Source organism: Dioscorea cayenensis, chromosome 7, assembly GCF_009730915.1.
Source record: "Dioscorea cayenensis subsp. rotundata cultivar TDr96_F1 chromosome 7, TDr96_F1_v2_PseudoChromosome.rev07_lg8_w22 25.fasta, whole genome shotgun sequence".
Taxonomy (NCBI): Eukaryota; Viridiplantae; Streptophyta; class Magnoliopsida; order Dioscoreales; family Dioscoreaceae; genus Dioscorea; species Dioscorea cayenensis.
The window spans coordinates 16582217-16597068 of record NC_052477.1 but is presented as its reverse complement, the minus strand read 5'-3'; the positions used below and the strand labels follow the sequence as shown (position 1 = coordinate 16597068).

General features: G+C 34.5%; 1 protein-coding gene across 1 annotated transcript; it reads left to right on the top strand.

Annotated features, from left to right (window-relative positions):
- Positions 1–1459: 1459 nt before the first annotated feature.
- On the top strand, positions 1460–7212 carry LOC120265435 (CST complex subunit STN1). Its single transcript, XM_039273338.1, is given in 6 exon segments — positions 1460–1611; positions 3637–3691; positions 3823–3942; positions 4870–4906; positions 6498–6931; positions 6933–7212. Coding segments are annotated over 2 exon segments (453 nt in total). The 5' UTR covers positions 1460–1611; positions 3637–3691; positions 3823–3942; positions 4870–4906; positions 6498–6592; the 3' UTR covers positions 7047–7212.
- The last annotated feature ends 7640 nt before the right edge of the window (positions 7213–14852 follow it).

Sequence of the window (14852 nt, the reverse complement as noted above, 5' to 3'; positions counted from 1 at the left end):
GTTTGCCACAAACTATCGCGATATTATTAGTACATTTTGCTCGATTATTTGTGAAAAATCGCTTTCCATAAATAAATACAAATTTAAATGAACGATGATATTTAAATAGAAACATAGTTGTACTAAGTTAATTATTGATTAATTATCCTAAATTCAGCTTAAAACTTATGTTTTTTTCTCGACTATCCTTATCATGTCCATGTTTTTCTTTTAAAAATTATACATTTTTGTTTAAATAGAAATGTTTCCGCTTTAAATTTATCGATTCTTTGTTTAAAATGTTATGTCTATGTTTAAATTTATCCAGTTTTACATTTAAGCGAAATGGTTTTTAGTAGATATTCGGATTCTACGAGCGTATCCGATTTCCACCCTCGAGGCCACACGAAGGTTTAGTAGGCCTTCCTTACTCGTTAGATCAATTTAAAGTTTTATCATTGAATGTCGACAATGTTTTTGTAGCCGCTTAACCATTTAAAAACTCGGGTTCACTACCACGAGTGCGACATAATGGTAGATCTCGCAAAGAATACTTTACAAATTAAATCGTAAATAAACCCACGAATATCAAAACAAAAAGGTAAACAATACAACATCTTCAACTGCTGCCCACTCTTCTCAATACCTTGAGCGCAAACTAATGAAATCGTCAAGAGTTGAGTCGAGTTTTCCTTCGAGGCAATGGTCCAATCTTATAGAAGATGTCCGAGAACGACAACTTTTTGAAAAAGAAAAGTCGAAGAGATGAAGAGAGAAAAAAAGCGATATCGATAATGGTGTTCTTTGGGGATTAACCAGAGAAAAACTACTTCCTCTTAAAGAGGAAAAATTATTACAACAAAGGGCTTTATGGTCAAACCAGGCCTCACTGGCCACAACTTCCCATGTAAGGGATAATTTCGTCCAAAAAATTCAAAACTAACTCCATTGAATGCTTTAGGGGTTTCAAATTCATTGCATTCAAAAGGAGGGGTTTTTTATGGATAATCAAATTTAGAGGGACAATTTGTACATATTGCAAATTTAGAAGGTGTTTTTGGCAATCAAAAAATAAATACATAAAAACAAAGATTGTGATTGGTGTCATGTGAATACTTGATTAAAATAAAATTAGATTGAAAATATTGAAAGAAAAAACTTATAAAGTGGTGTTATGTAATTAATTTTAAAAAAATTAAGAGTAATAAGGTCTTTTAAAAAATTTTAAAATCTTTACGAGGTTCTCCCTCCCCCGGCACCCCAAATCGGGGGCCTTGAAAAGGGAGGGTTTGGAGGGTCAGAGTTAACCCTTCCTTTCCCTTTGTTAAATTAAAAATACCAATCCAAACGAGGGAAAGGTCGACTCTGACCCTTCAAAATCCTCGCTTTACTTTACTTTCTCGCGTCGGCCCTCAATCCAAACATAGCATTATGTAAATGTATTTTTTTTATAAATATTTATATAAAATAACCCTTCTTCTTGTTCTTCCTCTTCAGATCGCTGCTTGTTGACTCGATCGGGAACTGCCTTGCGGTCGATCTGATGCCTAGTGTCGTGGTTAGGATCGGATGACGTCCGCTCCGGCCGCCGCGCCTCCTTTCGAGCGCCACCGCGCTGCCTCTTCGAATACGGTGATGCCCTTTGTCATTGATTATCAATGCTCTGCATTCTTTTGTTTTTCGTTGCTGAGTTGAGAATTTGTGTTGTGGGTACTAGAATTTTCGGGTATTTAGTTGAGGGGTGTGAGTTTTCGTAGATTTTGAAGAGATTTGAGTGTTTTATGGTTTTATGCGTGAGAAAAGTTGACCAAGTGGATGATTTTTTCTTAAATGTGACATCTTGAGGTTTTTGCATCATGATGACGGTGCTTTTGGGAAGAAAGGAAAATTGAAGCTATCCCAGTAAATGTTGGTTGTTGTAGCTCATGAATGTGTTTTAGTTGGAGGATTAAGACTTGTTAGGGAACAATGTACTTCTTGTGATTGCTCTTCTCATCATGGCAGACTAAAGCTACGTCTTTGACGGGAGGGAAGTCATTTGTTTACACGTAGCAGCTAGTCTTTCCATCCACAATTGAGTCCTGTGGGTGATATAGAGTGATATGCTTGCCATAATGACAGATTGGGTTGAGAGTTCTTCAATGGTACAGGTGTTCTTGATGAAATGAAGTCGATCAGGAGAACATTGTAAACCATATAACTTGATTAAGAAATGGGGCAGTGTTTTTAGATGCTTGCCAAATTTGTACATTTTGCATCTGTTATTTTGGTTTGGTTGTTTCCTTTGTTGTTTTCTTAATTACAATTAATTAAAGCATGCTAATTTTGGTACACCCTGGTCTGTTAGATAAAAAGAACATCTGTCATCTGAATTTGTGGAATGTAGATTCATCAGATTTGCAAGGGTGACAAAAGCACTTGCTCATCAAGTATACAAGTTTTCCATCAAAAACCCTTCCCATGTTTTATGATTATCTAGTAGATCTCCTTGATTACGTCTGTTCAAGTTTTTAATCTTTCATTTCATGTGTTTCAAGTCATTTCGATCGGAGCCAGAGGATCATACATGAGTTGAATGCTTTTTAGCTATTTTCATTGTCTACCATAAAAGTTTTGAATGTAGATTCATTTTAGTCTACTTTCAAATAAGAACAAAAGTTCGTCTGCTTCCTTTTGTGGTAACGGTGTTTCTTACATGGCACTTTTTGGGAAGTAAAACTAGCTTCCCTATTTTCTACTATCCAATAATGAGTACTTTGGTAGTTGGAGCTATATTTTTTCTCTTTGGGCAAAGTAGAATAAGGATAAGAAGCAGGCCCTTCCTTTTGGGGTTGGATTACACAAAAATATGTCTATTGTGATTGAAATATGAAAACATTTTGACAGGGTCTTTCTGCTTTCTCAATCAATATGCTCACCTCACATCTTGGCCATCTAATCTATTCTATAGCAGTAAGCACTTCCATATTCTATGAGGGGCCAAACCATCCTGGGGTTGATAGCTAGTGGAGCTGTGCCCATTGGTTTTATCCTCTACATTCATCTTCATCAGAGCAAACTCCTGTGAGAACTAAGATAACTTGAGTTTCATGCCTTTCTTTCTGATTGGATTCCTTTTTTGGGTGCACGAACTTCTTTCTATTAAGCATTTTGAACACTATTCAGGGGGTATGGCATTCTGCAGATCTTTTGATCTGTCTGTTGTATTTTTGTTTGGACTACTTCTCATATGTTTCTTTTAAATAAACCCTTTGTGTATCTGTATTCATATTCCTGTTCTTGGCTTCCCTTTACCATATGAAAACCCCGTCAGAACTATAACAATCTGCATGATCTGTTTGGTGACTGATGTTTATAGATGTTGGCTGCACGTTGTCAGTTATATTTTCTGCAATTGGGGGAAAACACTATCTTGCAACTAAAATGTTCTCAATGTCAAATCAAAGCATTTTGGCATCTGGTAGAACGCCATATCTTTCAATGCTTATTGTAATCTTCTCCAAAAGGAACTGTTGCTTTTAGCATCGTGCAGAAACCAGGACTGTTTGCTGTTTTGAAGCAAATACATTTTAACGTTGTTCTACAACCAAAATTTTGCAAGATATGGCTCATTTTCATTTTGTTTTTAATCTTGTCTACTGAAACGCTGATTTGCAGTGTGAGCAAAGACTCCATTGTTCTGCATCAAATTAGTGAAATTAGTGAAATTCAAGTTGAGCAAGCTAGGCCTTCTCTCCCAAATGCCCCACTCTTCTTCTCCCTCGCACCTCCTCCTTTCCTCCATTTGGGTTTTGCTTTCCATGCTGATGATGCGTGAATGGATTGTTTTCTTTTGGATCGCAGCTGGGGCTTTCGTTCAGGAACAAGGGGCAGCTTGCTATTGATCTATCGATTTTATTGGAGCTAAAAGGAGTTGGATATTTGGATGAGCTTTCGACGCTTCCTTGAGTTGGGCACTAGAAGGTTAGGCTTACTTTGTTGTTCTTGTTTGTTTATTTGTTTGGTTTTTCAGAATTATAAAAATCAAGTTTTTTATTTGATTTATTGTCTTTGTGAATGCATTTCTGTGGAGCGATTGTTGGAGCTCTGTTCCTTCTGGAGTAAAAATGTTATAAATCAAGCATTTTGGCTGATTTCAATGGCTATGATTCTATGTTATGTAATTTCTGTCTCTATGGCTTGTGGGGAACCAAAAATCTGGGTGTAGTATTGTAAGTTTTGTAAGTGTTGTGATGGATTTCTCACATTTAAGACAATATATTATGGTGGAATGGTAGCAAAAACACAAATATACCCACATCTTTTCATGCTACTCCAGCCTAGTCTGAAAATAGCTTGGCATAAACACATTAAACTAAAGAAACTTAATTTTTGAAGGTAAACTACCAAATGCCAATAGATTATGGTGGAATGGTAGCAAAAATTAGCTGATCAAAGATCTTTTGTTGTTTTTTTTTTCTCAAACCATATCGATAAATCCTTTGCCTCTTGAGAAATTTGGTTTTGTCTTTACCCTCCATAGGCATGATTAATGGGATTCAAGTTCAAGTTTTGTTTGTACTGGTTGAACTTGGAATCAGCTTTAGGGTAAGTTAGGTTTATTTTTTGAAAGAGCTTTGGTGTGACCAAAGTCACTACATAACAGTAAGAAAAAAAAAATTCATGACTTCAGGAGCAGTTATTCTTTCTATGCTTTCGCATTGCAAAAGGACCAGTGAAAGTAGGTAAGGGTCACAACATTCCGGAAAATGTTTTAATTGTACTTTAGTAGATTTATCAGCGGTGTCCTTATCATCTGTAAAGCTGGCTGGCAGATCATTGAACAATGTAAAACATCTTAATTTTATCAGCGGTGTCCTTAGTCATTTTTTTTTCTAACTTCATTCACAGGTGTTCAAGAGTGAACTGCTGTTCATATCATCAAAAGGTTAGCTTTTCTTCTTTTTGTTGGCAATCCTGTGATTTTATCTTTTGTAAATATGCATTAGATCAAAAGAATTTTGTAATTGTGTAAAAATATATTCAGTGTACAACTATAATGAACTTGGCAAAAGTTATTTGTGTATTGAGCTTAGCTATTTAATATTTTCAACATAGAAGCCACTTCAGTAATGATGCTGTATTTATAAATAAAATCCATGGAATTCTTAGACTTTGCAAATAATGCCAGTAGACAAAGGGCATCAAGGCTAATAATTGGTTTAATCCTTTTGAAATTTGAGTTTAAGAGTGGGAAGAAAAATTATATACATTAAATGTTAACTCAAAGAATTCTTCACTTCAAATTTAGAAGAAAATGTTGGTAAACAAGCGTTTGTAAGACTTTTTCTTTGTTTGTTGTTTTATTGAAAATGAGTTGATTAAAGTTTCATATGGCAAAGAAATTGAAGCCAGATATGATTATTCTGTAGCTTTCTTGGTAGAATTAGTAGATAGGATCGTTAAGAGGGACTTAGAGAAAAAATAAATACAGAAAATATAACAATATGAATTTACTTGAATGTATTATAGATGAAAAGATAATGAGAAACTAGTAGATTTTTAGAGGAAGGGGTTTGAATTTTTCTTATTTTGTCCATTATACGAGATTAAATTACTCTATGAAGCTTAAATTAAGTACCTACACTACGTGATTAAATGAGTGCATCATGGGAAACAGCCTTTTATGTTGGAGACTTTATTGAACATTGTAGGATAAAGCTATATCACTATAGAGTGTGCGCATGGGTGGTTTTGGTTTGCAAGCCGAAGGTTTTATTTTCTTCACTATGATATATCTTTTAATGTTAGATCATAGAAGAGATCAAGAATTTCTATTGCTGCATCTGAAATACATATCACATGTAAATCATGGAGGAAATCCAAGCTCCAGGTAAGAATTCAATACCAAAATAGAAGCCTATTCCCAGTTTAAGTGGTCTACTAAGAAGGAAAAAAGGGTGTGGTTGAGAATGAATTTGTATCTTACCTCCCTTGAGAAAAACCTGAATTTTTTTAATGCTTTTATTTTATGGTTTCCATTCCTTTGTTTGTTTGTTTGTTTGTTTTTTTTTTTTTTTTTTTTTTATCTTAAAGTAACATATATAGCTTTTCACTGAGTATTGCGATGTTTCAACACTTCAAATGGATCTGAGCTGTTCATCAGAAATGGTGGTCTGAGTGACTGAGTGTATTGTGCTATATGTACAAAAGATTTGACACACATTCTCCAACTATTATTGATTATAAACAAAATCATAGACTAAATTTTGCATATGTATCATAAATTTAGGAACTGTTTTCAGCCTACAACTTGATCATCATCATCATACATCAGCTTGAGCAAATTGTGCTAAAGCTTGGCTCGATAACAATCCTACACATGTGTACACATATTTTTTTTCCCTGAAACAATGATTGCATGTATGCAAATAGTTCTCCACTTGAGAGAGAAATCTGTACCAATGGCATGTTATTGATGTTTCTACAACTGATTGTGTGATCTGCTTGTTTACCATTTTTTGGATTTTATTCTGCAGTGAAAACTCCTTTTCTGCTTACGCCTGTTTGCAATCACCAAAACTGCCATCCCTCACATATTGCCTGAAGCAAAATTAAAGAAATCTGAAATCTGATGGACCCAATTCTGTCTGTCCATGTCAAACTCCTAGCTGTGGATCTGCTCTCACTGACTGTCCAATCTTATGGCCCTCTCACATTCACCCACAAAAATTGGCCCATTGCTCGAGCTGAAAGTCTTGGTGTGGTGGTTAGCCGAGAGCGCAAGGATAAGTTCCTCAAATTTCTAGTTGACGATGGCACTGGTTGCATCCCTTGCATACTCTGGCTCAACCACCACTCATTTGCACAGCGCTCTCACCCCATTGATCTTGAACTGAAGGCACGGATGGCATTAGATTATGCTGAGAAGATTCAGCTTGGGCTTCTTGTAAGAGTTCGAGGACGGATCACTGTCTTTCATGGGTGTGATACAGGTAACTGTGGCTGATGTTGTGTTTGAAAGGGATCCCAACATGGAGTTGTTGCACTGGTTGGATTGTATTAGGATGTCTCGAAGATATCCCTGATGTAAATACCTTGTCTCGTCAAAGTATTTCCTGACATTGTATTAGTGTTCTATCTGAACTATGGGAGATGTGGAGGTTTTTAAAACGGGTTCATGGTATTCTTGTTGGTACGTGTGATAGATCTCTAGTTTTAACTAATTGGTTTTTACGAAAGCCATTAAAATGATTCTAATCTCATTTCCTGTTATTTCCTTGTGGTTGTTTTCCTTTTCTGGTTAGGAGTTCTAGCAGTCAGATGCAATGATAGTTATATGCATTGCAAAGGCAAAACAAGTTTTTGTTTACCTATATAGAGTTAAAAAAAAACACTATTAATATTCTTCCCTTCTCACTTGCTTATCATTGCATGAAAAATTAATATTATGAAAAAAGAATTTTTTTTCCAAAAATAAAATGCTACAACATGAAAAATAAAAAAGGGCATGCATATTTTTATGAGTAATGCTATATAATGCAAAGAAGTTGGCCGAATCCCTTACACGAATGACATGGATGCCATATGGCATCCATGTCAACCCCTTTTATCTTTCCTAGTCACAAATTAAAAAGCAAAGCAAACCCTAATTCCTCCCATCCCTCTTCGTTTTCACGGCCGCCTAACGTCCCGCTCGAGTGAACCATGTCGCCTGCCGCCGCTCTACCGAACCTATCCGTTACCACCTCACTGACGCCGATGAACATCTCGCATGCCCTAATTCCTCCCATCCCTCTTCGTCTTCGCTCACGTCCCGCATCATCGAACTTCGTCGCCGGCCGTCGTTGCCACTGCCACTACCGACACCGAAGAACCCTATCACCCGTTGCTTACAAACAAACTGGTCATCGCTTAAGATCATAGATCCATAAATATTTGTAAATTTCTGAATTTTTTTAATGTAATTGCCCACCCTTTTCATACATGTTATTTTTACCATTGGTTAATGATTTTATTGTCAAAAGTTTGGTTTTGTGATTAAGAATTGTTGAAATTTTAAAAATCATGGTTGCCAATTGGAGAAGCAAACCGGTTGCCCGCATAAGATCATAGATCCATGAAATTTTGGCAAATTTCTGAATTTTTTCATGTATGTAATTGTATTTCTTTTCATGTATGTTTTTTTTCTTCTCATTTGTTTATGATTTTGTTGTGAAAAGACGAAGAGGGATGAGAGGAATAAAAGCATGGTTTTTTTATGGGGTTTGTCGGCGTCGGTAGCGGCGGTGGGTGACAAGATCCAGTGACACGGTACATGAGGCGGCGGCAGGGGAAAGACGAAGATGGGATGAGAAGAATTTGGGCATGTCTCATTTTTTTTAATTAGTGACTAGGAAAGATAAAATGGGTTGACATGGATGCATCCATGTCATTTGCGTAAGGGATTCAACCAACTTTTTCGTGTCATATAGCATTACTCTATTTTTTTGGGTTGTGACACTTGTAGGCTCTTATTTATTGGTTGAAAGCCAAAATCCTCCTATCATTTTAAAATTACAAGCAGTCACATGATTTTTATAAAATATCCTAGGAGCACTATTTTGATTTATATTTCCTATCTTAGTCACGCCCCGAACCTGGAGCATTGACAAACGGCCGCGTACCTACAAGGTCGTGACCAAGTAGGCACGCAAGGCCTCAAAACCTGTCTCACACTAGATAGCACAACCTTTAACAAAGACATTAACTTTCAAAACAACATAGAGGCATAATGCCCGAAATATGACAAAAACAAATAACAAGTGTCTCATATAACATTAAACATAAAACAAAAGTTCTAAGTCCATAACAAGGGAAGATTATTAACTTGAAATAAAACTAGGTAGCGACTTGCTCAACGACCCCGCTAAGCTGTCCATCACTCAACCCTACTCCTGATCTGAAAGAGAGAGAGAACAACTTAATGAGCTTGAGAGCCCAGTAAGCAACCACTAAAAATATCGGGATCACAAAAATGTTCAATAATTTCTAAAAACATACAAAATATAATAAAGCGGAATAAATAACAAAGTGAAATTTAGAAATCGGAAATAAATCATAACAGATTTACTTTACCAAAATAACAAGCATATATGTCCCCCAACAACTAATGCCAAAACAAAATATCATAACTCATTTATTTAAACTCGGTGACCCGAGTCGGATTTCAGAACTCATAGGTTTACCCTCGGTGACCCGAGCCAGGATATCAGAAGCCGTTATTCTTCACCGACGGAACGGTGCGAAACTATAGTTTCTATGTCAGAAGTACGTGTCGACACGGTCAGTGTTTAACCCCCAGTGACAAGGTTATTGCACAGTTAATTGGGGACTATGAATTTCTATAACAAAAATATGTTGGGTCCAAAAATCATTGTCCAAACAAAAAAATACCGGTGATCCCTGCTTTTTTTCTTACAAAAAAATTAAACCAATTATATCAACAATAACACACTTAACAAAAACAATAAATAAATAGCCAAAGTTAATATATATATATATACACACATATATACATACAAATAACTTGGAATTCAAAAAGAAATAACCCATCTGAAAACATAATATATAGAAATTTACTCAATACGGAATCATCAAACAATCCGAGAATTTTTTTCAACTTTTTAAACAAATTCCAAAAGAATAATCACGAGAATTAAAACAAAAAAATAAGTCCGAAATCAATGTTAATTTACTAATAAGATAGCCAAGTGACCAAACAATAGAAGAAATAATTTAATAAAAACAATTTTACAAGTGTCAAAAATACATCATATATTAATATTTATAGGTGGTTTACTTACCTGACTAGCTAACACCAAAACTATAAGCACCACGAAATTAGGCTTCCACAGAACACCCTATATTTGAGAGTACATTCCAACGTATTAAAACGCTAAACATGCTACAAATACACAGGAATATAAAGTGGATCAAATTCCTACCCTAACTATCAGAATACTTAAAACATTCAATAGTCCAATATATACATGTATTTTAACAACTTATCTACAGAACCTTCACTATTCCTTATAACTTAAGTAAATATAGTACCTAAAACAATTAATCAATCATAATATATATATATATATATATATATATATATATATATATATATATATATATATATATATATATATATATGAGTGGATTGCAGAACCTAAAACATTTTGATTCAATACATCAAAAATTCGGTAGAACTTTCATTTACAAAAACTATGCATCATTTTAATAAAAAGCAACATATTTTACACTAAACACAACATCATAATCCATAACTTAATATATATGTATGAATATATTTTCTAAATCAATGGACGCCACACACAGCCAGCAGATTAATTCAATAATAATAATAATAATAATAATATGAAATGGACACCACACACACAGCCAGCACATTAATTCAAAAATAATAATATGAATTAAAAATAAAACATGATATATATATATATATATATATATATATATATATAATTCTTATCAAATCAAGAATAATTAAGCATGAACGAAGGCATTAACAAATTTGCAATTCAATGTTGAAAAATTCATTGAGCAAAGGCCAGTATCAATATGAGATAATCAATCCACTAGGTATACAATATAACCCTAATCAAGATCAATAAACGATGCCACGACAAGATCTAGGAAATAAAAAAAATTCCTCCACTTAATCCCTATATAAAACATTAACAATACTACAACAAAATCTAGGAGGTAAATTACACCACTTAACCCTAGATCTAGGAAGCCCTAGATCTAGGAAGAGAACGCTTACCTCCCAATGATAACAACACAACCTTTGACGAAGAGGCCTATCTCCGTCCTCGCCACCGGCACCACACACACCAAAAGAGGAGAAGAAAGAGACAAGATCTCTCCCTTTTTCTTGGTCCAAACGGAAATCTATTTCGGGAGAAACAAAGAGGTGGCAGCTAGGGTTTGAAAACCTAATAAGGTATGAAAAGTTAAGAGAAAAAAAACATTTAATAAAAAGGAAGGTTTCTTTTCCTCTTACCGTAACCGCCATGCATGCAAAATAAATGAATTAAAAAAAAAAAAACGTGTGGGGCCCACACTTATATTTTTTATTTTTTCTGAACCTCAAAATATCATAACAATAAGTTTTTGACCATATTATGATCTTTTCCACTATCTAACTTTAGTCTTCTATTTTCTCTCATCTTTTATCTAATCCAGATTTTTACAACTTAGTTATAATAAGATGAAAACTCTTTAATAGTATCCTAGATATTGCAACAAAAGTCTTGATTTCAATAATGATGTGCTTTGGTTTATAGAATGGGAATGAGGGGAATAGAATTGAGGAGAATGAAATGGGGAGAATGGAATTGAGGGGAATAAGAATAGTAACAAGAACAATGTTTGGCCGGAGGGAATGAGATTGGAGGATGGAAAAAATGAGAGAAATATGAGTAATTTACTTTTATAACTTTATTGTAAATAAATAATATTATATACATAATAAATACTTTTTATTTATAACTAAATTTATTTAAATTAAATAATTTGATATATTTATATTATTTATTTAAATATTTAAGTAAAATAATTTATTTAAATTATGTTCTTTAATTTATTTCAATTTGATCATTCGAAGTTATTATCTTTTTAATTAATTTATATTTAAATATCTAAATATAATAATTCATGTTAAGACTATACACTTATAATTAAATATTTTAATTTACTTGTCCTCTTTAATTTATTCCAATGGTAAATTTGATTATTGTTATCTTTTTCATTTTTAGTAAATAATTCATTTTAATTATCCTTTTTAAGTTATTTTGGATATGGTGAATAGATATCATAACGTTTTTTTAGGTATACTAATATCATATTATGAAAATAAAGTGATTTTTAAAAAAATAAACAAGACAATAATGAATACTAATGTAAACTAAATTAAGAGGACATATCAGAAGTTAAATTTAGTGTCTGAAACATTATAAGCATCAAAGCTCATAAGGTAAGATAGAAACACATAACTAAACAACAACAGTTCACTTTAAATATTAGAAGAAGAGTAATAGAAGAGCTTGGCTAAAAGGGTTAAATATGACTTGTGTGAAGAATAAATGAGGGTAAAATTGTAATTGCATCATTAAATAATAAGATTTCCCCAATTTTGGGAGGGATGAGATGCAAACTTCAAAAGGAATTCTATTCCTTCATAAAAACACTATAGACTCTTTTACTTCAATCCAAACAAGTATTAATAGTCCTTAGTAAAAGGATTGATATGCTAAAGTTGCCATTCCCTCAATCCAAACAAGTAGACTAAAATAGTTATTATAATTTTTATAAACTTCAAATATTTATTTATTTTTAATTAACAACAAAAGTTTAACAAATTTAATTCCCCTAATCATGCCATTGGATGTATCTAGCCGCTTGAATCTTGCGAGCCACAAGAAAGGACCCTCTATATGAGTAAGAGGAGGTAGCTACATCTCTCGGTTTTGTAATTTTTGAAGAGGATAAAATTGATCGCTCTTAATGTAAACAACCAAACTATAATTTATTTGTAAAAACTGTAGTATATTTGGCTTGTCATATCATGAACTTATTTAAAACTTTGATTGAAACTCTGTAATTTTTTAAAATAAATTTAAAATTAAAAAAAAAATCACAAACATGATTAGATCCTGCACACTTACATGAACCCCTCAACCATTCCAACACACCATGATTTACATTTAAAATATCTAAATAAAACATTACCATATCAATCTAAATATAAAAGAACCTTTTATATATTGAATATCCCTCTTTCAAGAGGGCAGCTTTGCTGGAGCTTCAACCACCCTCGCCCTCCTTGGTTCCGCCCTTGAGAAGGGTAGCTTGTGTGCTTTTGGTATTGTGCCTCACATGTTTTCATCTTGCCTCTCATGTGAAAAAACAACAGTCTTCAATTTTGGTGTAGTAGCGAAATTCAAAAGTGTTGTATATGACTCATATACAAGGGTAAATGGGTCGATCGGAGTGGAGCCCTCATAGTACTGATAGGGGTATTTATGATAAATATATCGGATAAGGTTTATATATATATATATATATATATATTCATGTAATATATAACCCTAATTAATTTCTAATAAGAGAATAGACAATCGCTCCGTTCACGAGCACATAGGCATACTCTGCCGAACCTCGTTAAATCTTGTGTCTTTGTGTGATTGCTTTTGATTTTCTTTTTAGATCGTTGTTCTATTTCTCAACAACTGGTATTAGAGAGATTTGTTGAAGATGATGAACCCGTTGCGAAGTTTGATGTGAGAAAGTTCGATGGAACCGGGAACTTCGGCTTATAACAACAGAGGGTCAATTATCTGTTGGCGCATCAAGGGATGATGAAAGCTTTGTGGGAGGGAGACTAAACCTCAAGGCATGGATGATGCTAATTGGGAGGAATTGTAGCTGAGAACGGCGACAATAATTCAGCTTTGTTTGGCAGATGATGTGTTATATTACGTTATGCATCTCTCATCTCCAGTGGAGGTTTGGAAGAAATTAGAAGCCTAGTATATGTTGAAGTCTCTAACTTTATTTGAAGTAGAAGTTGTACAGGTTGAAGATGCAATAGGGTGGAGATCTGGTGGCACACATCAACTACTTCAATCAAACCATCAGTGATTTGCGGAGAATCGAGGTTAGAATTGAAGATGAAGATAAGGCGATAATAATGTTGTGTTCTTTACCGCCTTTGTATGAGTACCTGGTGACGACACTCACATGAGGGAAAGATACGATCAAGGTAGATGAGATTACTACCACACTATTAGCCTATAACCAGCGCTGGTAGAAAATTTATGAGGGTACTGTGACTGAAGGACTCTATGTGAAGGGGAATCAGGAACATGGAAGAAGGCAAGGAAAAGACAGTTTTGAAAAAAATTCCGTGTCAAAAATCCGAGGCGTAAAAACCCTGCTCAGGGCTACGGATGTCGCTAGCTTTGGGCATATTCGAAAGGATTGTGTTGCACAGATAAATTGCATTATAAACATCATTTAGCTAGTATTCATGCATCTTTCCTAGTTTTTATGGTCATTTTCCTTTCTCCTTGTACAATCTACTTTTTCTAGTTGTTTTCATTGTAGGAAGCTAGAATGGGTCGAGAAACCCGAGATCGGGAAGAAACACGACCCTATCTCGTGGTCTCATGAGAAGTACCTGTGGTCCATAAAGTGACTGGGGCCCAGCTTTTATCTTTTGGCTATAAAAAGGACCATAAAGGGGCTTTAGGGAGAGGAGGAAGGTCAGGAAAAGGGGCTGGCGGCTGGAAAGGCAGAAAAGAAGCTTTGAAGACCTGGAGAAAGTGGAAGAAGGAAGGGAGAGCTGAAAATTGAAGATCAAACCCTCTGGACATCATAGGGAGTCCTCTGAGCTTGCTGTGCTACTTTCTGCAGAATTACTATTCTTTCTATCTTTTTTCTTTGTAACTGAGATGGTGTGTGAGTAGAACTTTTCTTAGGTTTGGGATTAGCCCAAGATGTTTTCTGTATGATGGGTTGACACTTTTGTATGGATATTTTATGCTTAATGGTAGATTTCTTGAGCTGATTTCTGATTTGAGTACACAGCTTGTGATTGTGAAAGCATTGCTTGCTATCTTAGAGATCTAGGTTGGCTGAGAGGTTAACTTGGGTCTTGGAACCTCTTTAATCACCCCGAATATACCGAAAGGTAATTCTTGAGGGTCTTTGCCTTAATCAACTGTACTTAATCAGGGTTTTGAAGAGGTTTATCTACCACGAAAGTAGGGAGGTAGCCTAATCAAGATCTAACTTGTTATCTCTTGAAAGAGAGTGACAAGTAGTTTAGGATTAAT